The 27,343-nt window shown below is 38.8% G+C and overlaps 1 protein-coding gene across 2 annotated transcripts in view; it reads right to left on the bottom strand.

The window, feature by feature from the left end:
- The window catches only part of Map3k7 (mitogen-activated protein kinase kinase kinase 7), a 63,133-nt gene that overhangs the window by 20,190 nt on the left and 15,600 nt on the right, over positions 1–27,343 (bottom strand). Inside the window, exons 4-12 of one of the 2 annotated variants that reach the window (XM_057790857.1) lie at positions 27,001–27,046; positions 25,556–25,694; positions 23,111–23,235; positions 20,407–20,535; positions 18,107–18,237; positions 16,751–16,832; positions 13,725–13,855; positions 13,057–13,186; positions 10,588–10,668 (exon numbers count right to left, since the gene is read on the bottom strand). In XM_057790857.1, coding sequence (XP_057646840.1) covers positions 10,588–10,668; positions 13,057–13,186; positions 13,725–13,855; positions 16,751–16,832; positions 18,107–18,237; positions 20,407–20,535; positions 23,111–23,235; positions 25,556–25,694; positions 27,001–27,046 — 994 coding nt within the window. The remainder of the gene's footprint in view (positions 1–10,587; positions 10,669–13,056; positions 13,187–13,724; positions 13,856–16,750; positions 16,833–18,106; positions 18,238–20,406; positions 20,536–23,110; positions 23,236–25,555; positions 25,695–27,000; positions 27,047–27,343) is intronic. The other variant, XM_057790858.1, reaches the window with a different exon arrangement.

Consider the following 27,343-nt stretch of genomic DNA (forward strand, 5'->3'; position numbering starts at 1 on the left):
AATGTTCATTCTATGCTCAAATAAATATATACAGCTTGTGGAGATGGGCTATTATAAACACCCTACTTTAGAAATACCTATATTAACAACATTTTGTAACTCAATAAAAAAAAGAAGAATTCTACAAACAAGTCTTCAGCAAAACAGATTGACTTAAACAACAGCTTCATTCAGCACCTTTACTTGGGAGTAGGATTGTTTATACAGTATCTTTTAACATGAGAGATCAGCTGTTAAAAAGGAAACACTGAAATACTACAAGAAACAGCTGGTACAATATTCACAATGCCTCTGACCCCAAAAACTCTACCATATAATTCCCCAACTAGCAGGCAGCACTCAAGACACACACTCCAACAGCTTTGTTCTGCTGAGCAGACAAATCATTTGTATTTTTCACTCTCCATGATCTTGGACATAAAAAAATGTATCTAAAACCAATCAGTATCATTAGCATTTTAACCCATGTGATCTCATTATTGCTATATATATAAACCAAATGGACTTTGAATAGAATTAAGAATGTTTAATGAAATAATACAAGTAGTGAATATAAAACTCAAATGTATAGTCACTCTTGAAAGTATAGCTCATAATGTTTCCTATTTTAGAATGTTCTAAAATTCTTTGTATACTCTGAATTCAAACTTACTTCAAGTTTCAGTTTATTCTGAAATGTCCCAACTTTTGGTTACAAAGTAAAACAAACTGTACTTATTGAATCAGACACGTTCATAAATACTTTTAACTATTTGTTTCCCCAAAACAAAAAGGGCACTACTCCGACTAGTGAGCCATTTTAGGCCCATTTCATTCAACACTCTCATCCTAAAATTAGCACAGTTGAGACAGACTATAAAAGTGTTTGGAACTCTTTTTTCAGGTCAGGAACATTTATGAATCTGAGGAACTACCCAGCGTATGTGTCTGCAAACCATGACATCGCCACCAAAATTTCACCAAATATGAGTTCAAGTTTAGCCGAGGGACAGAAAAAAAGGGGGAGAAAAATTTTTAGGAAACAGGGTAAAGAAGAGCTGACAGTTAACAAATGCCATAAAATGAGAGTTTCATGCTATAGCATGGGGGAAGCAAGCAGTATTAGGCAATTCATTTTAATGAGCACAACCATGTCAGAAACCACCTGGCAAACAGCTCAAAGCAAAAGAGGATTGCAATCAGCAAATACTTGTTGCTCCAATATTAAGTTTAAAAGGCGTAATTTAGAAATATGAATGCGAAATAAATAACTCGAGCTCCTAGGACTTCAAATGAAAATCACTAGATGTCCTCTTAGAAAATTTGAATTCTCAATTTTTTTTCACTGAATACTCATCTAGAAATGTACTCATTTTACACTTAAAATATGTCTTACTTTGTGTGTGTGTGTGTGTATGTACTCTTGCTACAGCATGGGTGTGGAGGTCGGAAGAGAATTAGTGAGAAACAGGTCTCTCCTTCCTGCTTGAGTTCTGGGGATCACACTCATATTGTTAGTTCTGGAAAGGAGTTCCCACCTGCTGAGCCATCTCACTGGCCCTCATTCTCCATGTTTAAAGTTATCTGATATGTGCACACCTGCATTACACACATTCTAGCAAACAGAAGCAGAAAGCCCGATGGCAGCATGATGTTGAGTAGTAATCAGCATCCTACACGCACCGCCCAACATTGCCCTTGTAAAAAGTCCCGACCTTCTGCCAGGTGTGATGGCACACGTCTTTAATCCCAGTACTCAGGGGGCAGAGGCAGATGGATCTCTGTGAGCTCAAGGCCAGCCTGGGGAGTTTCAGGACAGCTAGGACTCTGTAGACCTTGTCTTAAAAAAGAAAAAAAAAATCCAGAACGTCTATGATTTGTAAGAGAAAAATGAAAGTTTTAAAAGTGGTTTGTCTAAGATCTCACTGACAGTTCATGCTACACACCCTCCTCCAGGCCCCACATGAAAGGCAAGGACATCAGAAAGCTGCCGTCACAGCTCACTTCTTAAGTGTGTCATAGTGACACAATCTAACTCCTCAAAAAAGCAGCTCTTTTAGCTACAGCTGAGTTCCTAAGCAAGTGGTTAAGTCATTTCAGAACAAGTCCAAAGACTACTGCCTGAGGTCTCACACAATCTACCCCTGTGCGTTTTCATATGGTCTAGAGCAGTCCACAGCGTTCACTCCCGATGCTGGAAACTTTCAAAGCACATGCAGACTCTTCACTTAAAAGCAAACTATTATCCTGGAGACTTCTTTTGCCCAAACTGTTGAAAAATCTGAGATTTGTAAGTTCTAAATAAAAACTGTTCTCATGCATAAAATAGGATCAAAAACGTTGTGTAACATTATATACGTAAGTTTTGAATTACTGCTTAGTAGTAAACTGATGGTATAATTTGTAAATATACAAATTGTATATAAATATATACAATTTATAATTGGTATAAAAATGTGTGCTCATTACATTGCCACAATCTCTTAGTAATTTCAACAAATTATGACTCTTCTTAGAAGGACACCAGATAGGTTTTCCAAAGTAATTATTAATGATGGATGAGTATTGCTTTGGAATTAGTTTTATTAGATTAGAATTTGAGGGCCACCCCTGTTTTCTTTTATTTTTCTTTAATTAAATTTTATTTCTTTTAGATAGAGTTTCACTATGTAGCCCCCTGGTTGGCTTTGAACTCTGAGAGATTCACAGGCATCTGACTCCTGACTGCTGGGACTAAAGATAGGTGCCAATGTACCTAAATGCTAGTTTAGTTTTTAGATTATAAAATGTGATCCTGGTAACAAAAAATTTGGTAAAGAGTCACTGAATGTTTACTGTTAAGTTAAATAACTTTTCTATTTAACTAGTCACAAATATAAAATTCTATAGGAAGTGAACAGAAATATCTTAACATAGTCCCTAATCAAAGGCTTACAATTGTTAATGAGACTACCTTTTCAATTGTAGAAAAGCTCAAATCCTCCTGCCGTATTGTCTTTTCATTTGGGAAATGTGTAATAATTTATATAATTCTAGTTGAAGAATATTTACAAATATTAGTATCTACTAGTTCTTGACTCAAACACAGCATGAGAAAAACGTTATTCTTATGCTAGTGAGGAAAGCAAAACAATGAATATCTCTCAAGTCTGCCTCTGCCTCCAGGGTGTGATGCTCTGCAAGGCCCTCCCATTGGCCAGTAGGTTTGTCAATACCCAAGATGAAGGGGGGCCAGAAACTCAGTTAATGTCCTCCTATTCAACCTTTCTCTGCATTATACTCTTGCTATAAAAATATACAGCGCAGCTAATGTCTTATAAAAGTGAAAATGAGTATTAATTTATTTTTGACAGTTAATAGACCTAAATATGGCTAAGAGATCTAAAACATGGAGACTTAAGGCTTGTTTCTAACTTCAAGAATGATACTATGTAAACAATAACACCAGAAACAGGGTATTTAGGAAATTGTACAAAATATTTTATATACATCAGTTAAGAATGGCTCAAAAATATTATTATGTAAAGAAATACCTAAGATGAAATATCATTTTTGGTGAAGGCATTCTGTCTGTCTTCATACCAGGCCATATTATCACAGACTTAGAAACCACAAAAATACAGTAAAACAGCATTGTCCATGCCCTCAACTGGTAATATTTTAAGGTAATGCATATCTAGAGTGAATCAGAGGCTATTTAAGTGCCTTAAAGTGGAATCAAGCATCATAATTAAGACTAATATTCTATTACATTTTCTAGTTTAGCTTGTTTTCAAGATATGTACATATTATGACTATAATATCAGTATTTATAAGGTGACTTTGTAAGTTACATTCTGAGTATTTGTTTTATTTTATAGTAGTAATCAAGCTGGTATAAACTATAAATAACATTTTTATACTAGTATAAGAGAAAATGCAGCAGATTGTTTCAATTATACTGCTTGTTCACAGGTGTGTGTGTGTGTGTGTGTGTGTGTGTGTGTCTGTGATTTTCCCCAGTCGACTTTGAACCATTATAATCATACCTGGTGTCCCTGATCACTCCAGTCACTCACAAAATGACGTTAGGGCACAAGTGCTCTTCCCTGACTATTGATTTTAGAATTACAAATAAAGAACCACAATAGACCAAGGACAAATAAAGAACAACAATAGACCAATGACAGCACAAACCACTCCAGGTCTCAAGATACATCACAGAGCCAAAGTAATAAAAATAGTATGGTACTGGCACAAAAGTAGACAGACACGCAGACAGATAGAACAGAACAGGAGACCCAAACATATGACTAATATCTAATATTTGACAAATATGCTCAAAACATATCTCTACTTGGATGTAAGACCTGCTCAACAAGAGGAACACCATGCTTAGTACTGGAAACCTTTTCTACTACCCAGAAGTAGTGAAGTCATGGATCTTGGAGAAAACCCTATGGCCACCACTTTGCTAAACCATAGCATCTCTAACTACATTCTAAATATTTGTCCTTATGCCCACAGATAGGTATAGCTATTACCTCTTATCAAGGAAATGTCTCTATGCAATGGGTGAAGTCCACTACAGAAAACCACAACTGATCAAATGCATAAATGCAGGGTCCAGTCCTAAATGATACATCTACAACACAACTTCCACCCATACCTAAAGCTCAGGGAGCATTGCAGAAGATAGGGAAGAAAGACAAGAACCAGAGGACCAGGAAATTTGCTGTGGGACTATCTCCTAGAAATGCCAGAAGCTACATGCATGAAGTCTCACCAACATGATAGCCTAAACATGACCTAGGACAGCAACAGACAGTGACATCACAAAGGGAAAGCTCATAAGGTCTCAACCCTAGACAAAAACTACAGGCAACTAAGGAATGTCCAGGCTGGAGAAACAGGCTTCCCCAGAGAAGAGCAGCCCAATTGACTACCCAGTACCACAAGTATCATTCTACAGACTGAGCAAGTTGTATTTATAAATTCAGGAACAAACACCTAACACACCACTACCACTACTGACACCAACATTTGAAAGGAGGGGATATATAGGAGGGTTTGAAGGTTCGAAAAGGGAGAGAAATGATGAAGTTGCATCATAATCTCAAGAAATAAAAAAATTATTTTAAAAAAGTTCTGAACAAAATCTGCTTTCTAAACTCCTCAGACTTGGGCTGGAGAGATGGCTCAGTGGTTAAGAGCATTGCCTGTTCTTCCAAAGGTCCTGAGTTCAATTCCCAGAAACCACATGGTGGCTCACAACCATCTGTAATGAGATCTGGTGGCCTCTTCTGGCCTGCAGGCATACACGCAGACAGGATATTGTATACATAATTAATAAATAAATATTAAAAAAAGAATAAACTCCTCAGACTCTTACTCCCCATTTTAAAGCAGGGAAGGTTGCTGCTCCTTTCATGTAACTTTCAGGCATTTTACCTATTCATCTTCAACAAATGTTGCTTTTGAAGAAACGTGAAAGTTGGATTATTTTAACACCAGCTGAAATAGATGACCTCCCACTGCCAGGATAGTTTTGCAAAATATAATCCCATCAGAACATGAGATGAGGAAAAGGGAGGAAAGAACCAGATCAAAACATGGGGCAGCAGCCATGTCAAGATGAAGCAGAGATTTCCTTTGTAGGTACTGGCCCTCAGAAACTCACTGAAGTGGACAATGAATTCAAGCTTCGTACTTTCTAGATTTGCATGGCCACAGAAGTGGGTGCTGATGCTCTGGGTGAAGTGTGGAAGGGCTGTATGGTCTGAATTAGTGGTGGGAATCACAAAATTCTCCCTGACGAAGCAAACTGTCAGAGTACGCCCACTGTTGAGCAAGGTGCGTTCTTATGATAGAGCGAGGAGGACTGGAGAGTCTGCTGATGGACGCCTTGTGGATGCCAATCTGAGTGTTCTCAACTTTGCTACTTAAAAAGGAGAAGGATATTCCTGGTCTGTACAACTAATGTGCCTGGGTGGATGGGGACCAAAAGAACTAGAAGAATCTGAAAGCTTTTCAATCTCTCTAAAGAAGATGATGTCTGTCGAATTGTTGTCATTCAGCCTTGTACAAAGGAGGCAAGAAGCCTAGGACCAAAGCACCCTAGATTCAGCATTTTGTTACTCTATTTCCCCTGGTGCACTGCTCTGAAGAAACAGTGTGCTAAAAACCACAAGGAGGAGATTGCAGAATATGCTAAAGTTTTGGCTCAGAGAATGAAGGAAGGTAAAGAAAACACCAGAAACAGATTGTCAAGACACATAGGCTGTCCCTGCTGAGAGCTTCTAAGTGTGAGTCTAGTCAAAAGTAAGTCTTTAAGAGTAACAAATAAATTATTAGACCTTGAAGAAAAAAATTAAAAACTTGAGGGCAAAGCAAAGTTCAAGATCTTAATTTCTTTACTAAAATAGTAGAAGGAAAAACAATCAGAAAACTTAAAGCAATCCAATAATACCTCACCCATTTCTGCTTCTTGAAACAAAAGAATCTATTACAGGTCACTGGAAGCTGGACAGTGGTGATGCACACTTCCCAGCAATCCAAACACAGGGGCAGGCTAATCTCTGAGTTTGAGGCCAGCCTGGTCTATGGAGCAAGTTCCACAGCAGCCAGAGTTACACAGAGGAACTGTATCAAACCAAACCAAATCAAACCAAAGGGAAAAAAAAAACCAAAAAAGAAAAAAATAAGTCACTGGCTGAAAGGAGAAAGGATCATGCTTTCAAAACTCAAATGTCAAGGGAAGACACTTAAGAAAAGCCCACTGCTTCTTCTCAGAGCCATTTATCAGTGCATAATGTAACAAGCAAATGTATTAAGCAGTTATTGGATGAATGTCCTAACCATGGGCGAGAACCTTCTCATCTGTACCGACTCTGCCTAGGGAGAGCTGACAGCACCTGGCACAGATGTGTAAGCAGTACAATGTCACCTGTACTCAACTGATGTGCAGCTCTTAATGGTGTCCTGCTTGGTATAAGAACAAGCCTCAGCTACAGCATCCCTTGCAGGGGAGGGGACAGTGGGAATTGAAGGGAGCATTACTATGCCAAAGTCTGCCAGCCTACCAGCCCCAGCAATGAGATGAGGTATGAAACTTGTACACTCTCATAATCAAATGAGTGAGTCCCTTAGTATTATATTAAAAGCCGATTCCTGCATGACCTAAGGACTGGAAACTGATGGTAGCCAAGTAGCTTTCTTTCTTACATGAATGATGCAAATAATATATAATGCTTTTGAAAAGCAAAGATTAGTGAGGGGAATTAGGATTTCTGTCTTTGCCTGGGCTAGTGCCAGGCACTTTCCTACTTCCCCCATGATGGAAGCATGTGTGACAAATCAAAGCAGGAAGGGGATTCCTTCGAAGAGGATGAGCAGGAGGAAGATGACGGGATGGGGTGAACAGGAACAAAACTCACCATATACATATAGAGAAATGCCAGAGAAAGAAAAGTATGTTCATGTCAAGTCTGCATGAGCTTGAAGGAGCGCTGCTGCTGGGAGAGGGAGCTCACGTCAACCTGTGCACTGGACTCAGTGCACAGCACTCAGCCAAAGCAAAGGATTACTAGGACTGTTTATTTGTGGTAAGTGAAACAATTATGCAAAAATATTTAGAACTGAGTTCCAGTGCTGGTAAACGAGAGTTTAGACATTTAAAAAAAGTATTTAGACCAAAGCATTTGTCAGAAAAACACTTGGTGGAAAAGCAATTCTGTTAGTGTTAGGAAATTTGGGATAAATGCCATCTTCTAATTAAAATGCTAACAGAAAATGAGATATTCCCAAAGGGTGGGCTTTATTACTAAGTTTAATTTAAAAATGTAAGTTAGAGATATGTTAGTGTTTGGCTTTTATGACTATCAGTTGTAGTTCTAGAGCCTATATTTTTTTATTAAAGAAGGGAAAATTGATTAGTGTTTAGATATCTGAAAAGGAAGACCTAATAAGAACATTTAAAACTATTTATTGCTAACTAATACTTTCACTGAAATAGCATTGCTATCCTAGAAAGTAACAGCAGAATTAAGGTGTGCTTATTTCAAAAGGACCCAATGTCCTAGTCTCCCTAAGTGAAGTGCTCCCCACTACAAAAGCACTAAGGGTGGCATGTTCTACGTTCTGTGAGTTCAATGGAAGAGTAAAAAACACAATGTGAACTGAGTCAGAAGAGCTGAGTGGAGCCTGCGGGCTCTGGGAAGAACCGCTCAGAAGCATATTTTAATCCTATATCTAGGATACAGGTACACTTTCAATTTAGGTACAAGGGTGCAATGAAAGTCCATTAAGATGACCTCTATCTAGTCCATTAAGATGACCTCTATCTAGCTTTAAAAAAGCATCTTGCCAGGGCTGGAGAGATGGCTCAGTGGTTAAGAGCACTGGTTGCTCTCCCAGAGGACCTAAGTTCAATTTCCAGCTACTATATCATGGCTCACATGATAATGGGATCTGATGTTCTTTTCTGTCTGTCATGAGGCCATACATTCAAACAGAGCACTCATATGCATAAATAAATACATTTTAATAAAATACAAAAATAAAATAGCATCTTTCCAGGACTTCCCGGCTTCAGTACTGCCAACTTTTCAGACTAGCTCTTTCAGGCAGACTGTCTAGAGCTATACAGGTTAAGAGCACCGGACCTCTGGCCATTACACAGTACTAGGTCTTACCCCACTAGGATATTACTATGTTTCTTCTTTCTTCCCTGGTGTAGGAGGTTCTTCTGCTTATGTGTTGCTTTCATTGGCTGAATAAAGAGACTGCCTTGGCCTTTTAAATAGGGCAGACTTAGGTAGGCAGAGTAGACAGAACTGGATGCTGGGAAGGATAGACAGGCAGACACCATGATTCTCCTGCCTGAGACAGACGCTGGTTAGAATCTTTCCTGGTAAGCCACAACCTCGTGGTGATATACAGATATTAGAAATGGGTTAAACTAATATGGGAGAGTTAGCCAATAAGAGATTAGAAATAATGGGCCAGGCAGTAATTTAATTAACACAATTTCTGTGTGATTATTTCAGGTATAAGCTAACCGGGCGGGACAGAACAAGGGGTCCGCTCCCTTCAACACTCCCCCATTATTTTGTCTGCCCTTTACACTTATAGACTTAAGATTAAATTGCTACTTGTGTAAATTTTCTGATTCTGTAATGTATTTACGGTTAATACAGATCTATGTAAATGTAAATGTTGCCATTTTTAGGTAGTATATTATATCTATCAGTAGGGAAATGAAATAATCACAAATAGTATAAAAAGAAGCCATCAATAAATAAAAATTACTACGTGAGAAATGAGTTAACAGTGGTGACAATTTAAAAACTTCACTTTGAATATTAAAGAAAATTAGTACAAATTACCTTTATTTAGATAAAATGGCCCACAAAACTATAATTTATATTTTTTGTGTCCTAGTTTCTAGCTATTAGAGATACTCAATGATGTACTCATTTAATAAACCTATTTATTAAACAGTATGTTCAGTGTGGTAAGTACTATGGAGACAGTTACTACTGACAGAATCAACAATAATTAACAAATACATGGTCCTTATCCCTTAGTTTTAAGTTTAGCTAGAAAAAATTAGGTATTCAACTACAGTTTAAAAACAGTGCTAAATAAGTACTTTCATGGGCAAAAATAAAGAATGCCAAAGAATCCATCCAATCACACATGTGAAAAATATCATCTCTATAATAGAGTCAAGAGAGGAAGGAAAATTGTTATTTTTTTAAAACAGGGATAATTTAAAAAAAAAAATCTGTATTTTATTTATCTTGTCCCCCTGTGTGTATGTGAAGAGCAAAGAACTACTTTTGGGATTCTGTTTGTTTTCCCACCACATGGGTCCTAGGAATTAGGTCATTAGGCTGATCAGGAAGTGCCTTTACCTGCTAAGTCACCTCATTGGCCCAAATAATCATTGTAAGAAATATATTGAAGGTTATTATGCCATTTAAGATTTTATTAAAAAATGGTGGCTTTTATTCATCTATGAAAGGATCACATAAGGTATAAAAGCATTTACCAGCTGACTCACTGAAGCACCATGTGTGAGTCAGGTGTAAAGCACAGTTGGTTTTAACACACTAGCAGCAGAACTAAGCAGCTGTCCTGGCAGTTTTGTTTCTACAATGGCAGGTCTTGCCTGGTATCCACCCTCTGCCCTCCAGGTTACGATAATGCAGTGCAGCAGCTCTCTTCTTCCAGCTGCAGGCCCCCAGACACAGGCTGGGCAGGGAAGGAAGAAGACAAGGACAGCACATGTTTCAAGCAGTTGGATCCTTTTTCTGCTAGGTACAAAATAGACCTAGGCACAGCTTACTCTCTCACTTTCGACAGAAGACTGCGTAAACATGAGGAGGGATGGTGTTCTCCATTATTTCTTTTCTTTTCACTTGATTCCTATCACTGGAGATGTGAAATTGCGATTGCAGGTTGGTTTCAGTGTGCAATATAAGTTTTCGACCTGTCTCCCTGGATACTGCATGTGAGCTATCTATTTTCAGATCATATGAAAATTGGAGCAAGAAGCATTTTAAAGTACCAGGATCATTAATCCAGTTCCATAGCTGTTACACCAACACAGGTGGTCTATGATACCTGATATGACGATCTCAGGGACATCCAGAATGTTGCCAAATGAAGCAGTTTTACGGTGGCCCCGTTTAGGCTTGGAATAGGCTGAAAAAACACACATGTACAGTATACATGCAAACAACCACAAACAGTAACACAGGAAATGACTGCAAAATAGAAGAGTTCTGAAATAGTCATGTTAATTACATCTCATGCAGAACGGCATGCACAACTATCTAACTTTTCATCCATGCTTAGGAAGGTGCTGTTAAGAGCAAAAACCAAACAGTCTAAGATGTTTTACACACTGGCTTCAATTAGCAGGACAAAAAAAAAAAAGCACTCAACAACAAAGATAGACAAAACTGCAGGATACGGAGAAGCTAAATTCCAATGTGTTCTTAGAAATATCCTACCTAAGTAAAATCAGTGATATGAGGTGAGGGTAGGGAATGGATGGGTGGGAGGAGGAAGAGTGGAGTTAGTAAGGTAAGCTGCCAGATTTGTGCTGATGGCACAAACAGGACCAGATAGCTCTTTAAGTTAGGTGCTTCTTGGAATGTGCTATAAATTAAATCCCATGATTAAACAATAGTTATCAAATCAAAGCATAAAATGTATATTTCCATAAGTATTTCTATTAAACTGAACACTATAGCTTTCAAAGTCTAGGGTATTTAGTTGTTAAATATGAAGGCTGTTAAAAGCTGGAGTATGAATCTTTAAAGTAAGACAAGTCATTAAAAAATTCCAAGGATGTATTGTTCTACATTTAGATAGCACAGCGAGGACAAAGTAATTTATTTGTATCTGATTATCCTTGAACTCGAAAAAACGTCATTCCTACAACATGTAATTACAAACCTGTAACTGATTAGAAAAATTAGACTCAACAAAAGCATCAACTATTACCATAACATGACTTTCCCTTTTAGGTCAGAAATCAGTATGATGTGTCTATTCTGCATGACACTTGTGAAGTGAAATGGTTCCCCAAAAGTGTTGGGGGTATGGCTCTGTCCAGAGACAACTGTGCATCATGAAGGCCGGTAGAAGGCCACTGACCTCTGCTCAGCTTGACACTTTCTGAGGATTTACCCAGGGCAGAGACAGCCAGTTCTCTGCTAGTCTCTGGTCTCTCCATTTCCTTAGCAATGGACTCTAACTTTACTAGAGCAGCAATGTCAGCTACGGATGCAGATCCCTTCTCCTAGAGATAAGTACAGGTCACCTGACCATGTTACTCTGGCTAATGGCGAGTATGTAGAAGTTGTAGAAAAGGTCTTCGAAGCTTGCTTTCTTCGGTTACCACTTCTTTCCTGCCCCCTGAACTGTAGAAGTGATGGGTGAACTATACCAGCCATTTTAGACCACAAGGTAACCTTGAGGACAGAAGTTAAATAGAGACTGTGACACACAGGGACACAGAAAACCAGCTGCCTAGTGACCACGGGCATATCTAGACTTGTCTATGTGTGATCACAGCTTATGTGTTCAGACACTGTTATTTCCAGATTCTTTCCTAGCTAAAGGCTTTAGTGAGGTTGATAAACTCAGGGACTGTGATTAGTTTAGACAAATACAGTACAGTTCATCTGGATGCCACTTTCCACAAAAGAACACACAGAATCAGAATATTTTACTTAGAAAACAACTAAGTTTAAAAAATAAAGTCTCTATCTATAATTAAATGATATACAGATAGACGAAAATATCCTTTGAGAATTTGTAAGTTTTGTTGCTTGTTTATACTTCCACATTCTCCAATACAATGTTCATTTTTGTAATTCATTCTCTAACCTTGGAAAAATCAGAAATAACAAAGTAAGACCCAACTAAATATGCACCACTAAAATAAAATCTGGCAAAAAAAAGAAAAAAAAAAAAGTGCCAATTGATCAGGTGACCAAACACCATTCCTTTTCATTCTGACCACTCTGTCTACTGCAATGTTTTAAGAGCTTATAAAATGAAATTTAAACACTAGCAAAATCAATGTCTGGTGAAACTACTGCTATCTCATTCTACCATCAAATAAACAACTACTACTAGCTCGGCTATTCTTGCCGTTGGCAGGATAGTGGGACGACAACATAGTCCTGGAGCACAATTTTCTGCAATTTTTTTTTTTTGTTTCTTTGACTTAGCATATAAACAGTGGTAAATTACTCTGTCACTGCACTGTTCTGGTATTGGTGGAATTTCAATTTTTTAGAGCTAGTTTATGTTTGAGGAGAAATAATTCTATTTGATAAAATCTGTAACTAGAAAGATGTATTTCATAAACCAAAGAATTTTTAAGTCATATTTCTTATTTAAAATTTGAGCCAAATATACAAATTTATGCTGGAAGTTTAGAAAGCGTACTGTAACCCTGCCATCTGTTCACATAAGTACATAGAAGACAGAAACACCTTGCAGCCCCGCTGGAAACAATTGTGAGCACCATGTAAAACCACAGTCATTTTCTCTTTGGACTCGCAGCCCCTTTACCTGTGGTCGCCACGATCCTCGCTTCTATCTCAGACATGTCCGCACTCATCCTCTTGCCCTCGGAGGTCGGGGGCAAGCTCTCCACACTGCTCCCACGAGAGGCTCCCAAGCTCAGCCGTCCAGATTCACTCTGTTAAAATTATAGGTCAATCTCAATTATTGCAGTTCTTTTTATGTAAAGATCCAGGGCAGGCAAACAGGAAGATGACAAGTGGATTTTATGACTATGGTACTGTTCTGAAAGACGGAATTTTATACCGGGAGGGAGCTAAAAAAAGGAGAGCAAGCTCAGATACATGCCGCTGAGAGTAGTCTAACGAGCAATGGCCACAGTACAACCAACCCGAACAGGATGAAGTGACAGTCTTATGAGAATTCCTTAACTGGCCCATAGAACAAAATGTATTTCACACTGCATAGGACCCTTAGTTAGGGTGGATCACATGGAGGAAGGGGCAGGTGTTGGCAACAGCAACAACCAGCAGAAACCAAAACAACTTGTTTGATAACAAATGGCAGCAAAATTTCATGTCTCTCGTCATAAGCTCATTGGTCTGGTGCAGGAAGAAAGCTTAAGATTGTTACATGCGTGACAAACTAGTGACCTATTTGGTGTAATGTTATAACTACTAGTAAGAAAACCATGCAATTTTACTTTAATAACAAACCTGTTGCTTTGCCTGATTTTTTAGCAGTTTCGATTCTAAGCGTTTAATAGTATCATTTGTGGCAGGAACCTGCTCCAGATTCGTGTCACTTTTATTACTGGTATTTGTAGAAGCGATGTCCATGAATGAGCCTAGGAAAGCAGAAACATTTATAATTTCAGGTTGAAATGATATGAATGTCTCATTCAATAACTGAGAAGACAAAAATAAAAACAGCAAGACTTCCACACCAATTAGACACCCTAAACAAGCCCATTTTACATGAAGGTTACAGACGGCACAATAAAGAATCAGTCAGTTTTCTAAACAGATGAGACTAACGTAAGGGTTTAACCCTGAAGTAGAACTGAGGGTTTAAACTGAGATGAGGAGACCAGTGGATGAGTTTGAAGCACATAGCTAGAAGTCAGTTTGGAGAGCATTGTTGGAGTCGCTACTAGGACTCTTGTTCTGGATATATGAGGGTGGAGCTCAGGTATAAGATGAAAACAAACGCTCTTTCTCTTCTGGAGCAACAGGTTACCGTGCAGACATGGCCAAGTCCAAGAGTCACACAACAACAACAACAAAAATCCCCCAAATGGCACAGGACAGCATCAAGAAACCCAGTCATAAAGATACTAATGTCTTAACGACTCTAAGTTCCTGAGGAACATGCTCTTTCTGAAGAAGCACAACAAGAAAGGCCTGAAGAAGATGCAGACAATTATGGAAAGAGCAATGCACTGCAGAGGCCATTAAGGATCCCGTGAAGCCCAAGGTGGTTAACCCAAGGTGCCACCAACTCAGCATTCTAGCTTTCATTGTTCATTCCAAGCTCGGGAAGCAGATTTGAAGCTACACGGCTAAGGGTTGTTGGCTGTGCCGAAAAATTTTAAGGTTTAAACCAAGCCTGAGGCTCCAGTTCCAGCTCAGGCTCCCAAAGGTGCCACAGAGAAGGTTTCTATCAACTACTATGAAGACAGAGGGACTGGTGTAACACACCTACACACTATCTACAGATGGTCAGTGCCCTGTGCTGCTTTTACAAATAGAGGCATGATCTGCTGGGGGGGCATTGTCGAAGTCCTGGTATTGGAAGAGGTAACCAAGGAGATGGAGATGAATGGCTAAGGGAATAAGCCAATGGCTGAGCCCTTGGTACTCTAGCACTTAAAGCTGATGAAATGAGGAATACAAACAAAGACAAGCTCAAGAATAAGCTGGGGATGGTCTCAGAGACATAGTATTTATTTAGCATTCACAAAGTCTTGGATTCTACTTGTTTTGTAAAACAAAATAATACCAAAACAATAACCACCAAAAAACAAAACAAAAACAAACAAACAAACACCCCCCCAACTCTAAATGACCAGAAATGTAATGTGAAATTCAGATTAGTGGGTCCCGCACAACAACTTTAGAGAGTGTAAGGAGAGAGTGATGAATGCCAAACATTCATTAGCATCAATTGTGAATATAAAATTCCACTCATTTACTATAGTTATACAGAGATAACTGGTGACCTCCACAAGAATAATTCTGCAGTAGTAGTGTAAGAGCAATCTAAGCAATCTAAGTGAAGTTGATGCTAGAAGTCAGTTCATCTGAATGCATACTATTAGCTTGAAATGGTCTCAGTAGAAAGGTGAAAAGTCCTAAGAGGAGAAAGTTATCTATCTGCTGGGAAAGGTAGAGAGGGTATAACATGCAAACAGAGTCTTGTCTTAGACTAGAAACATGGGCAGTCAGTTGTAAAAAACAGAGAACAGAGAAGGTAGGCACTGACGCAAGTAGCCAAAACCCCAGAGAACTTGAAGGACCTGTCTTCTGATGACTCTAACATTCTTAAACAGAAAACAAGGTCAGTCTACAGCATGGACTGGAAAGAGAGTTAAATTTTAGGAGAGGCTGACGTCTAAGGATGCATAGTGGCACTAAAGGAGAGTCAGTGTGTGCCATCCGCAGCCACATTTGGATAAGGAGGAAGCTGAGAGCCAATTAGGTCTGTATCTTAAGTCAGCAAGTGGGAGAGAGGAAATCCACCACCGAATATGACTCTTGGTGGATCATCACAGATCAGAATCAAGTGGAGGGATGAGGAAAAAAGAGCCTCTGGGAACTGAGGGTCAGTGAAAAGGGTACCATCATAAGGGCTGAAAGTCGGAAGATGACAAAGAGGGACAAGACAGGAAAAGTTCACTGTAGAATTTCAGGGCAACTCAAAGTTTTTAGTAAAATTGAATTTGAGCATGACTAGCTAACAAAAACTTCAAAACAAATAAACCATCTCAAAGTGGGGGAAAAAGAATAATGAAAATATTTGTTGGCAAAAAGTGAAATTTTAAAATGTTGGGTACATACATATTGACATGTACAAGTGTATCTCTCGGTGAAATTAAATAACAAAATGCCATATATTTTGCAAAGTGCAAATTCTCTAAGTTAGAGTAGTAGTTCTACTATATTCAATAACCTCAAACTACCACTTGGCACTTCTACTGTATATTTCGGAAAACCAAATTCCTAACTGAAGCAATTTCTTGCATAAAGTTTCTTTAGAAACAAAAAGCACTAACAAAAAGAGTTAGTGAAGAATTCCAATGTTCACAATAACCTTCAATACTGTTTGACCTAACAGTATTCACAGAGAAATGATTGGGTATGGTGGCATGTATCTAGTCTGAGAAATGAGGTTTTTGGGGTAGGATCATGAATTTGAAGTTAGCCTGAATCATACAGTGAGTTCTGGGCTAGCCTGGATTCAAAGTGAGACTTTATCCCAAAAAAGATGAAACTGAGAATCAATGTAAGACTAGCATTCACAGCAACATAATATTCAATCCTTCAGCCCTAACTAAGAAGTAACTCTAGACATGGAAGGTCTTCAGTAGCTCTTTAACCTCAGGACCTTCATGAAGAGCGAGGCACCTGGCAACGACCTGCAGTGAATCCAGAAAAATGAAGACGTCAAACGCAAACATGGATTTCACCCCTTTTCACGGGATGGAGGGGAAATACTAAGGCTGCTGATGCCGTGTGTTTACCTGTGCTGGTGGCTGAGTTGCTCTGCCCTTCATCAGAGTACTGGCAAGGATACTGTAAAGGCTCGTCCGCTCCTGGGAAGTACTGTAGTAAAAGCAAGTCACAATTTAAAATGCCTTTAGTACAAGTAAACCCCGCTACATGAACTTCAGAGCACATGTGCATCACTGCCTTAGTTTAAGGTGCACCAGAGGGCCATAGCTCTGCCTTCCCTCCAGCATGTCCCAACATGGAATGACTTCTGTTTCGGACCACACAAAGATGGGGCAGTGCTCCTTCTAGAAAGTGAGCTGTGGACAATGCCATGTTCCGACATAAGCACAGAAGATAGGACGGGAAGCTCTCTGGAGGAGCACACAGAATGGAGGGCTAACTGCTCAGAAGTATATGTGACTTGGAACAGGGACATATATTGAAAATTGTTGCAAGGACTGTTAGTCTGATTACTGGCAGTGTGCACCAGTGAATCAACTTTAGAGTCAGTATTTAAGCATTAAGAACAGACTTTACAGAAGCCCTCTTATGAACTGCAGACATAATACTGAAATTATTTATTAAACAATGCAAGAAAATTTAAGGGGAATTTTTTTTTCAAATTAGACAAAACATAGGTGACCACTTATAATTTGACTTACACATCTTAAAGTTTAGGTGTACAAACTTTAGTCAACGTTACTTCTTAATTATTTTATTGAAAATAATTTATTTCCAATGAAAGAAAAAAACACCCCAAAACATTTGAAATAACCCTAAAGTGTTAAGATTTGTAGAGTAGGGAATTTGATTATCTTTTAAAAAGGATTCTTTTAAATTAAAAGATTCCATTAAGCATAGAAAAAAAGTTTTGTTTTTATTGGCATCTGAAAGCATGCAGTCAAAAGTCAAAATAGGAAATATTAAAATTACTCAAATATATACCTCTTAAAATAGATCTCCAGCACACTATATAAATGACTGCATTTTGATGAGAAGCTGATGAAGTTAGTTTAGTTCAGCATGTTATTAACTGATCATATACATGTAGGCACTGAAAAGCTTTAGATGCCCTATACCAGCATCTCTCATACACTCTGGTACTCAGGAATAAAACATTTATCTATAAACATCAGTACAGGACAGCAATTCCAGAAACCTCGCCTACCCATCTTGTCATTACAGAGAGAGCTGCATGTTCCTAAAGTAATGTTTTTTCTTCTGATAATACGAGTAATAAATGCCTATTCTAACTTTAAAAACAAAGGAAAGTATAATGCAGAAACAGTTCATTCCCTCATTTTAAAAGCCTATTAAAACTCGGTTTTAGTTATAGTTATGTTATAGTCCCCCAAACCCAAAGCCCCTCAAAAGAAGGATTATACCCGCATCAAGTGAGTCATTATTTTCACAATCTCCTCCATTGAAGGGCGCTGAGAGGGGTCCTTAGACCAACAGCGGGTCATCAGACTCTCAATGGGCTTAGGTAAATTTTTGATCAATGGTGGTCGAGTACCTATAATTAAAAATTAGAGGGATAAAAGAATTACCTACCCAAAGAGCAGTGCAAGATTTTTATAGTTTATTTCCAACAATATCTGAATTAACATTTTTTTGGTCTTTTAGTTTACCATTTATTGTATCTATACATACATATTTTCACAAAGGGCAAACTATATCAAAAGTTTCATTAAAAATTATAACACATGGTGGTAATAACAGTGAGAACTAAGACTACTACTTCACCTGGATGTAAGCGGAGACTGGCTTTTGTTTCCCAACTTCCCAGACCCAAATAATCACATAGAAACTATATTAATTACAACACTGTTTGGCCAATGGCTTAGATGTAATCCTAGCTATCTCTTATATCTTAAATTAACCCATTTCTATTATTTTATATTTTACCCGAAGCTTGTGGTTTGTAACCTCACATCTTGCTTCTTGGGCAGCTACATGATGTCTGCCTGACTCCACCTTCTTTCTCCCTGCAGTCAGTTTAGTTTTCCCACCTACCTATATTCTTCCCTGCTGTAGGCCAAAGCAGCTTCTTTATTAACCAATGGTAATAAAACATATTCGTGGCATACAGAGGGGAATCCCACATCACAAGGATAGGGAATCTCCCCTATCTATCTAAATAAAAAAGGTTTTAATTTTAACATAGTAAAATTACATATAACAAAACAGGTATCAAGCAAGAATTACAGCTACAATATTTAGTCTATTTGTATCTGGTAAAATTAAAGAAAATATTCTATCATCTATTTTATCTTTGTGAGTTTAAAGTTTCATAACTAAGTGCATTAATTTCATAACAAGTGCATTAATTAAGAAAAACAAGTAGCTGACTTGAGGCATGATGAATTTTTAGACTACAAAACTTCAAATGTATTTGAAAAAGAAATCTTCCATTTATAGAAAACGATCAACCACTCACTGACTTCCTCAACCATGGTACCACACTCGCTCTTTATCCTCAACTATGGCGTAACTTAATTTCCTCTGTGAAGCAGTATTAGACTCCCTGACTACCCTCAACCATGGTGTCACACCCTGACATCCCTTCACCATGCTGTTGCACTCCCTGACTGTCTTCCTATGCAATGCTATGCCTACCAACTTTCTCTGCTGTACTGTTTACAGGATGGATTTACTAAGCCTGCAATGGCATTACTAAGCTTCTCCCACTCAAGAGTGACTTCAGATCAGTACGGTCTTTGTAGGTTAATCAATCAACTAGTTAGTTCTTTTACTCTGTCCCTCATTGACCATCATTTGCGGAAAACTGACGGACTCCTGCATTTTCTACGACACTACAGGACATAACAAAGTGGGAAAGGAAACTGACAAAGTAGCTAAGATTTCTCCGAAGGTTTTGCTTGGCCAGTCTACACCTGCTCTAAAGAGCCAGACAGATGTTTGTTCTTTGCTTACCTGTGAGCTAGGATACAAACAAGCACTCACTGGGGTGATTAGGGCATGGGAGGGACCAGTGATGCTGTAGTTTCTTCACAAGAATTTCTTTATCAAAGCCAGTGTGAAGGACCTATTAGTGAGGAAGATGTCTACCACATCTCTGACTGGAGGCCAGTGAGACATAACACTGTGCCCATTAAGTCACTGATGAAAAGTGGGAGCACTTGAATCAGAAGGACCTGCCTGTGGCTCCTAGCACCATCACTTACTGCTTGTGGTGTCAGCACATGTAAGTACGGTCGAGAATATACAACTAAAACATGTGTGCAGCACTGAAAGTCGTGCCCTTATGAGCTTAGGTAACAATTATTACCAGCAGATCTGCTATTTGCTCTTTCTCCTTGATGAGAGACTTGCTTTCCCAGGAGAAAAGGGATCTAGCTTCCCAACTGTCTTAACAATATGAGAGATTTCATTTATCTACATTTTCAAAATGCTTTTCTGTCCCTGAGAGAGACTAAAGTACTGGCTAAGTTCTACGAGTCCTTCCCTCTTCGGTGCGGTCGGCAGCTCCAGCCCTATGCCCAAGTTTCCATTCTCCCCACCAGAACCAGAGACAGAGAAATGGAGAGTGCTAAGGGAAGGTGGTCTGCTAACAAATAACTCTAGTTTAAGTCAGACATACACGGTCTCTGGGGAAGATGATGGGAAGTTTTCCAGATATAAATATACAAAACATATTAAAGGAAAAATTCTTTTGACAAACCATTATGAACAGCCCACATGATTCGGAAAGCTGGGCCCCCAATCTCATCAAAGGGTTTCCGGCGCGTTATCACTTCCCAGAGGATAATGCCCCAGCTGAAGACATCACACTTTTCACTGTAATTGCTACCTATGAGAAAAGGTAGGGGGATCTTGAGACCTCTTTCTTAGGAACCACAGAAACCACTAGTCTCATAAATTCTAAAGACAAGAGATTGTCACACGCAGAGTTGAGCAATTACTTTCTTAAATATTTTCAAACTACAGTCTAATGAATTAAATAGAAACAATATACTCAAAATCCACACAAGAATGTCAGAAATTTCTACTTTTTCAACAGGATGCATTGGCCTTTTTCTCTGTGTAGACTGATCTTTATAGGCATAGGAAACACCTTTATATTTCTTCCTGTAAGTTTTTAACTTCTTTTTCAGAAAAAGGCTTATTTTTATTTTATGTGCATGAACGATTTTTTGCTTGTATGTATGTCTGTGTAGTCTGTGTAGCAATGCCCATGGAGGTCAGAAGTCACCAAGCACCCAGCATCTGGAGTTACAGACCTTCGTGAGACTTCTCTGGGTGCTAGGGATTCAACCTGGGTTCTCTGCAAGAATAGCAGGTACTCTTTCCTTCAGAGTCACTGCTCTAACCCCTCAGTTTCTTTTAAGAATGCTCATTTGGAGATGGAAGCCAGGGTCTTTTTCATACAAAGCATATGTTCTATGACTGAACTATATCCCCAGCTCCTGTAATTTGTTGCCTTAATACTTTTCCTGCTCTGTGACAAACAGCATCTTTGCTATCAGAATAAAGTACTATTTTGATTTAGTGGCTTCCTTTTTAATATATACAGCTAAAATTCTTGATTTAAAAATCACAAAGAACATTTAAGTGATTAAAATTATGAATGACAAATGAAAACTAAGCAGATTGTGAACAAAACCATACTACGAAGATGGCGGGTACACCAACATAATACACATACCCCAAAAAGTCCATACCCCAATTATTACAATGATAGATCTGTATGCAAAGAAGCACACAATAGTACAGAATTGCCACCAGATAGCAATATAATTCAGGCTACAGCTGCTGCCTGATGACCTTTCAGAAATTTAGAAATGTATATAACCTAATAGTCTGGGCTTTGTTGCCCTCAAAACAAATGATGCTCACTCTGCTGTATTTCCTACAATACTGCGCCACTGTAATGCACAAAAAGTGACATTAAAGAAGTGACTGAACTATCAGAAACCGCACCTGCATTATCCAGATGAAAGAGAAAGTATTATTTAATTTTATGTAATTAAACATCTGTAGCCCAACAGTTTGTAACTGACCTCTGGGGACCAACAGTGCTAGTCAGCTAAAAAGCTCATGGTGTTTCCCTTCCTCTGGGGCGGCTCAACACAAAGCAGCAAAAAAGGTTAAAATTCACCATCAGGGGAGGGGGGGAGAAAGAAAGAAAAACAGAGAAAAAGAAAAAAGGCAAAGTTCTATTTGGTGGTGGTGGTGCCACATCTTTAATCCTGGCGCTGGACAGAGGCAGGCAGATCTCTGAGTGAGGCCAGTATGGTCTACAGAGCGAGTACCTGGACAGCCAGGCCTACACAAAGAATGAAAAACAAAAAACAAAAAAACCAAAAAACAAAACAACAACAACAAAAAAAAAGCAAAGTGCCTAGGCAGAGTCTGATTCTTGAAAGTGTTTTGAGTACTGCAGCATTCATGCAAACGGAGACTGACAGAAAGCCCATTTCTTTAGCTCCATGTTTCTCATTTAAAACAGGACTTGATGTTTTCGTACAGAAGCTTACATATACGAACTAATCTTATGACTTCCGAGTGAGCTATGGAGATGTGAAAGAAAGCAAATGTTGGCTTACCCTCTACCAATAGATCTCAGTACCACATAAGCACCCACTCACTTGCAGTCTTTTTAAGGCATGCCCGTTTAAACCTCAGCACTCTTAATTTTTAACTGACAGGAAATCAGTGCAAAGGCACAGTTGATTCTCCTTATTTGGGGCATATACAGTCTATTAAGAAGTCTCCATATAGGACTATGTGTCTTTGTTCACGACAGTTTTGTCAGGTAATCAATATAGGACCTTGTCTTATGTGTGTGTTTAAAGACTGTTCACCTAACCCCCATAGCTAATTAGTGTCAGACTCTGGCACTCTAGAGCATGTCCGAGAGAACACCCCCTAATATGTGTTTTTATGTACCTCACATATTCAAAGCCTTCTTGTACTTAGGCAGCTCTACTCCTGGGGATAGTGTAAACAGTAAAATCACCATGACCACCAACAAAAGGGAGAACATGGATCTGAACAAACTGCAAAAGGGTCCCTTATTTACCTTATCAGGGAAACAACCTTGGAGAATGCTGGGCATGACTCAAAATATGTTCTGTTGTTATGAGCACCTTATGTCTGTTACAGCTGTGAAAGCATCTCACTAAAGATTATCAAATAGACAACTTCCCCATTATGCAACCTGTGAACAATGAGGACTGGTCGTACACATGTGTCAATCTGCACAGAAAACGCCAATTTAAGTTCTTCCATAAAATCTGGGATCTAAGGCTATATTCACGTAAGACCCTCTTATGCACTGTTCAGAAGTACACTATATACAGTGTTGAAATACATCCTGGATTTACATGAATCAAGGCAGACCGCATCTCGCTCTGTGGCTGTACCTTCAAATACTTCAGGAGCCATCCAAGCAGCGCTCCCTTTGTTATTGGTCATGTGTGTCTGGATATCACAAGCTGTACCAAAATCGCAGATCTTCAGAACTGTCCCTCCTGCAACCAGCAGCAAGCTATTGTAAAAAAATTAAAAAGTCACAAAGTCAGTATTTGATTTTATAGTAAAGAAGAGATAAACATAGAACTGGAAAAAGCTAAGTTAAATGAATGCTATCAGTAAACTTCTATAAAATGTTACTCAGTCACTGTAATGGCCTAATAGTATAGAGTTTAGAGGAATATCAGAAAAAATTAACGTAGATCTATCACCATGCACAAAACTCAAGTCCAAATGGATTAAAGACCTCAATATCAGTCCAAACACACTGAACCTGATAGAAGAGAAAGTGGGAAGTACTCTACAACACATGGGCACAGGAGACCACTTCCTACGTATAACCCCAGCAGCACAAACACTAAGGACATCATTGAATAAATGGGACCTCCTGAGACTGAGAAGCTTCTGTAAAGCAAAGGACACTGTCACTAAGACAGAAAGGCAACCAACTGACTGGGAGAAGATCTTCACCAACCCCGCAACTGACAAAGGTCTGATATCCAAAATATACAAAGAACTCAAGAAATTAGACCGTAAAAGGTTAATCAATCCAATTATAAAATGGGGCACTGAGCTGAACAGAGACTTTTCAACAGAAGAAGTTCAAATGGCCAAAAGACACTTAAGATCGTGCTCAACTTCCTTAGCAATCAGGGAAATGCAAATCAAGACAACATTAAGATACCATCTTACACCGGTCAGAATGGCTAAAATCAAAAACACCAATGATAGCCTCTGCTGGAGAGGTTGTGGAGAAAGGGGCACTCTCATCCATTGCTGGTGGGAATGCAAACTTGTGCAACCACTTTGGAAAGCAGTGTGGCGGTTTCTCAGGAAAGTCGGGTTCAACCTACCTCTCGACCCAGCAATACCACTATTGGGAATATACCCAAGAGATGCCCAAACATACAACAAAAGTATATGCTCAACTATGTTCATAGCAGCATTGTTCGTAATAGCCAGAACCTGGAAACAACCTAGATGTCCTTCAATGGAAGAATGGATGAAGAAAGTATGGAATATATACATATTAGAGTACTACTCAGCAGTAAAAAACAACGACTTCTTGAATTTTGCATACAAATGGACGGAAATTGAAAACACTATCCTGAGTGAGGTAAGCCAGACCCAAAAAGAGGAACATGGGATGTACTCACTCATATTTGGTTTCTAGCCATAAATAAAGGACATTGAGACTATAATTCATGATTCTAGAGAAGCTAAATAAGAAGGTGAACCCAAAGAAAAACATATAAGCATCCCCCTGAATATTAACCTTCATCAGGCGATGAAAGAAGACAGAGACAGAGACCAACATTGGAGCACTGGACTGAAGTCTCATGATCCAAAGGAGGAGCAGAAGGAGAGTGAGCACGAGCAAGGAACTCAGGACCGCGAGGGGTGCACCCACACACTGAGGCAATGGGGATGTTCTATCGGGAACTCACCAAGGCCAGCTGGCCGGGGACTGAAAAAGCATGGGACAAAACCGGTCTCGCTGAACATAATGGACAATGAGGACTACTGAGAACTGAAGAACAATGGCAATGGGTTCTTGATCCTATTGCACGTAATGGCTTTGTGGGAGCCCAGGTAGTTTGGATGCTCACCTTAATAGACCTGGATGGAGGTGGGTGGTCCTTGGACCTCCCACAGGACAGAGAAACCTGCTTGCTCTTTGGGCTGAGGAGGAAGGAAGACTTGATTGGGGGAGGGGGAGGGAATGGGAGGTGGTGGCGGGGAAGAGGCAGAAATCTTTAATAATTAAATAAATTAATTAAAAAAAAAATTAACGTAGAGAATTCAGGGAGACCATCGTATTCAAAGTTTGATGTCTCTCTCTACCTTTAGTTCCATGACATTTCCTGACCAAGTGTCCCTTTGGCTAAGCTAGACACAGGTTGAAAAGTTTCTATAGTGAGGCACTAAGGTGACCTGGAGTGGAAGTGTAATCACAAACATTTATTCCTGAAAGAACAGCAGCACACAATAAAACAAATAATCTAACTGGAGATAAAGTAAAATAGATCAACACAGAAGGAAACCAATTAGTTTATTTGCTTTTGCAGTATAAGAAGTTGAACCATGGGCTGTGTATGCCAGATAAATGCTATCACTAAGTTATGACTATGCAGGAGGAGACATGAACTTCCTGCATTCAGTCTAAGGACTTGTAGAGACAGGAAATCCCATTAGGTTAGAGGATTTTGTGGAGGTAAGAACTAGTAGTTGGCTGCTCTGGTCTTTCAGCTTTTGCCCCCTAATATCTCTGGGCTATTAGAGCAATTAGAATTCACGCTATAGGGAGAAGCCAGTGTCACACCATTAAAACTTACTTTGGAGGCTTGAGGTCCCGGTGAATTAGAGCTTTGGGCTGCATGCTGTGCAGATAAGCCACTCCTTGGGAACACTGTAAACACCAACTCATGGCATGGGCAGCAGTGTAATAAGGCAATGGTTCGGCACCATGCAGCACTGCAAGAGAAAGGCACAACAAACTAAAAGGAACTTTATTGCACATAACATGAAACAATATAAATGCAAGCACCATAAGCATCATCAGAACACACAAGTGAATATTCTCTTTCAATATTCTAGTCCTGCTTCTAAGCCTTTTCTAGATAAAAAGAACAATAGCATATTTAAGACATTTTGGTGGTTAACTCTCATATAGTTGTTTAAATAAAATTAATAAGCACTACTATACTTTTTAAATTTGAATATCTTTCACACAATCACATAAATTATAAGCAATCCTATTCATTATGAGCGAGGACTAGAGAAACAGTGAAATAAGATGGTTATATCAGATGCTTACAACTGTATTATCTATTGAAGCTAAAAACTAATAGCTCTCTCAAATAAAATTAGATAATAGGATCTACAAAAACAATGAAGAACACACTTAGTGAACATAACTAAATGTTGGTGTAAAATAATGGTAACTTAAAAGCAAATGCTGTCAATTTTAGAAAGCTTACAGGGACAGCTCATGAATATATGAAGTTGGTATTTTTAGGACGAGAGCTTTGTTCCACAAAGGTAATACCAGCACAAAAGTTCTCTTTCATGGCAGCTGTGTTGGTTTGAATGAGAAGAGCCAGCACAGAACTTTGGCCTCTATATCACGGAACTGTTTGGGAAGGATTAGGAGGAGGCAGCATGCTGATGGAGGCAGGCTTTGAGATCTCAAGACTCAGCCATGCCCAGTGTGCTCTCTGCCTCCTGCTTTCAGATAAAGATGGGAGTTCTCAGTTGCCCCAGAAAACATGCTTGCTGCCACAATACCACACCCTTTGGAACCCAAGCCCAGTTAAACACTTTCTTTAATAAGTTGTCTTGGTCATGGTTATAATAATAGGAAAGTAACTAAGACACTATAATAATAGAAAGTAACAATTTAAAATGTTCTGTGAATCTGTGAAGTGAGTTTTCATCATTTTATGTTTTGAAAAGAACACAAAACAAATCACGATGAAATGATGTATAACTAGAGTTCTAAAATGAAGGCTCAAAACTAAAAGGATAGAAAAAAATGTCTGAACATATTTTTAAAATCTTTAAAAAGCAACTGTTACTTCAGGCTTTGGACATAATAAAAATATTGTTAACTCGAAAAATGTATATAAATGTTACAGTATCTTTCTTGCCCTAAGTCCTTAGCCCAAACAACAAAATGAACTCTGATGGCAAATTGTGAGAAATAGGTAAATTAGTTTTTATTAAAAGCTCTCCAATTGCTTCAATCTACTAGCTAAAAGCAGGTGTGGCTAATACTCACCATTGTACAAAGAGCCTCCTTCAGCATACTCCATCACAAGACACACCTAAAGGAAACATGCCAGAATTAACTGGAATGACAACGTTGGGCTCTCCCTGCACATAACTTTGTTCAACTGTTTGACTACCCTGAAAATGATCCCTCTGGCCACTACTATGAGAATCACACCAACAGAAGGAACAGATATATGTGATCTAAGAACTTGTCTTCTAGGTGCCTGTTAAGAGTAGAGATACATGTCAAAGTGGATCACAAGACTTTGGGGACCAAAATAGAATCACAAGACCTTCTCCAGTGCCAATAAATCATGTTCTAGGGCATAGTGTCTAATAAGAAGGTGAGT

This window comes from Chionomys nivalis, chromosome 16, assembly GCF_950005125.1.
Source record: "Chionomys nivalis chromosome 16, mChiNiv1.1, whole genome shotgun sequence".
Lineage (NCBI taxonomy): Eukaryota > Metazoa > Chordata > Mammalia > Rodentia > Cricetidae > Chionomys > Chionomys nivalis.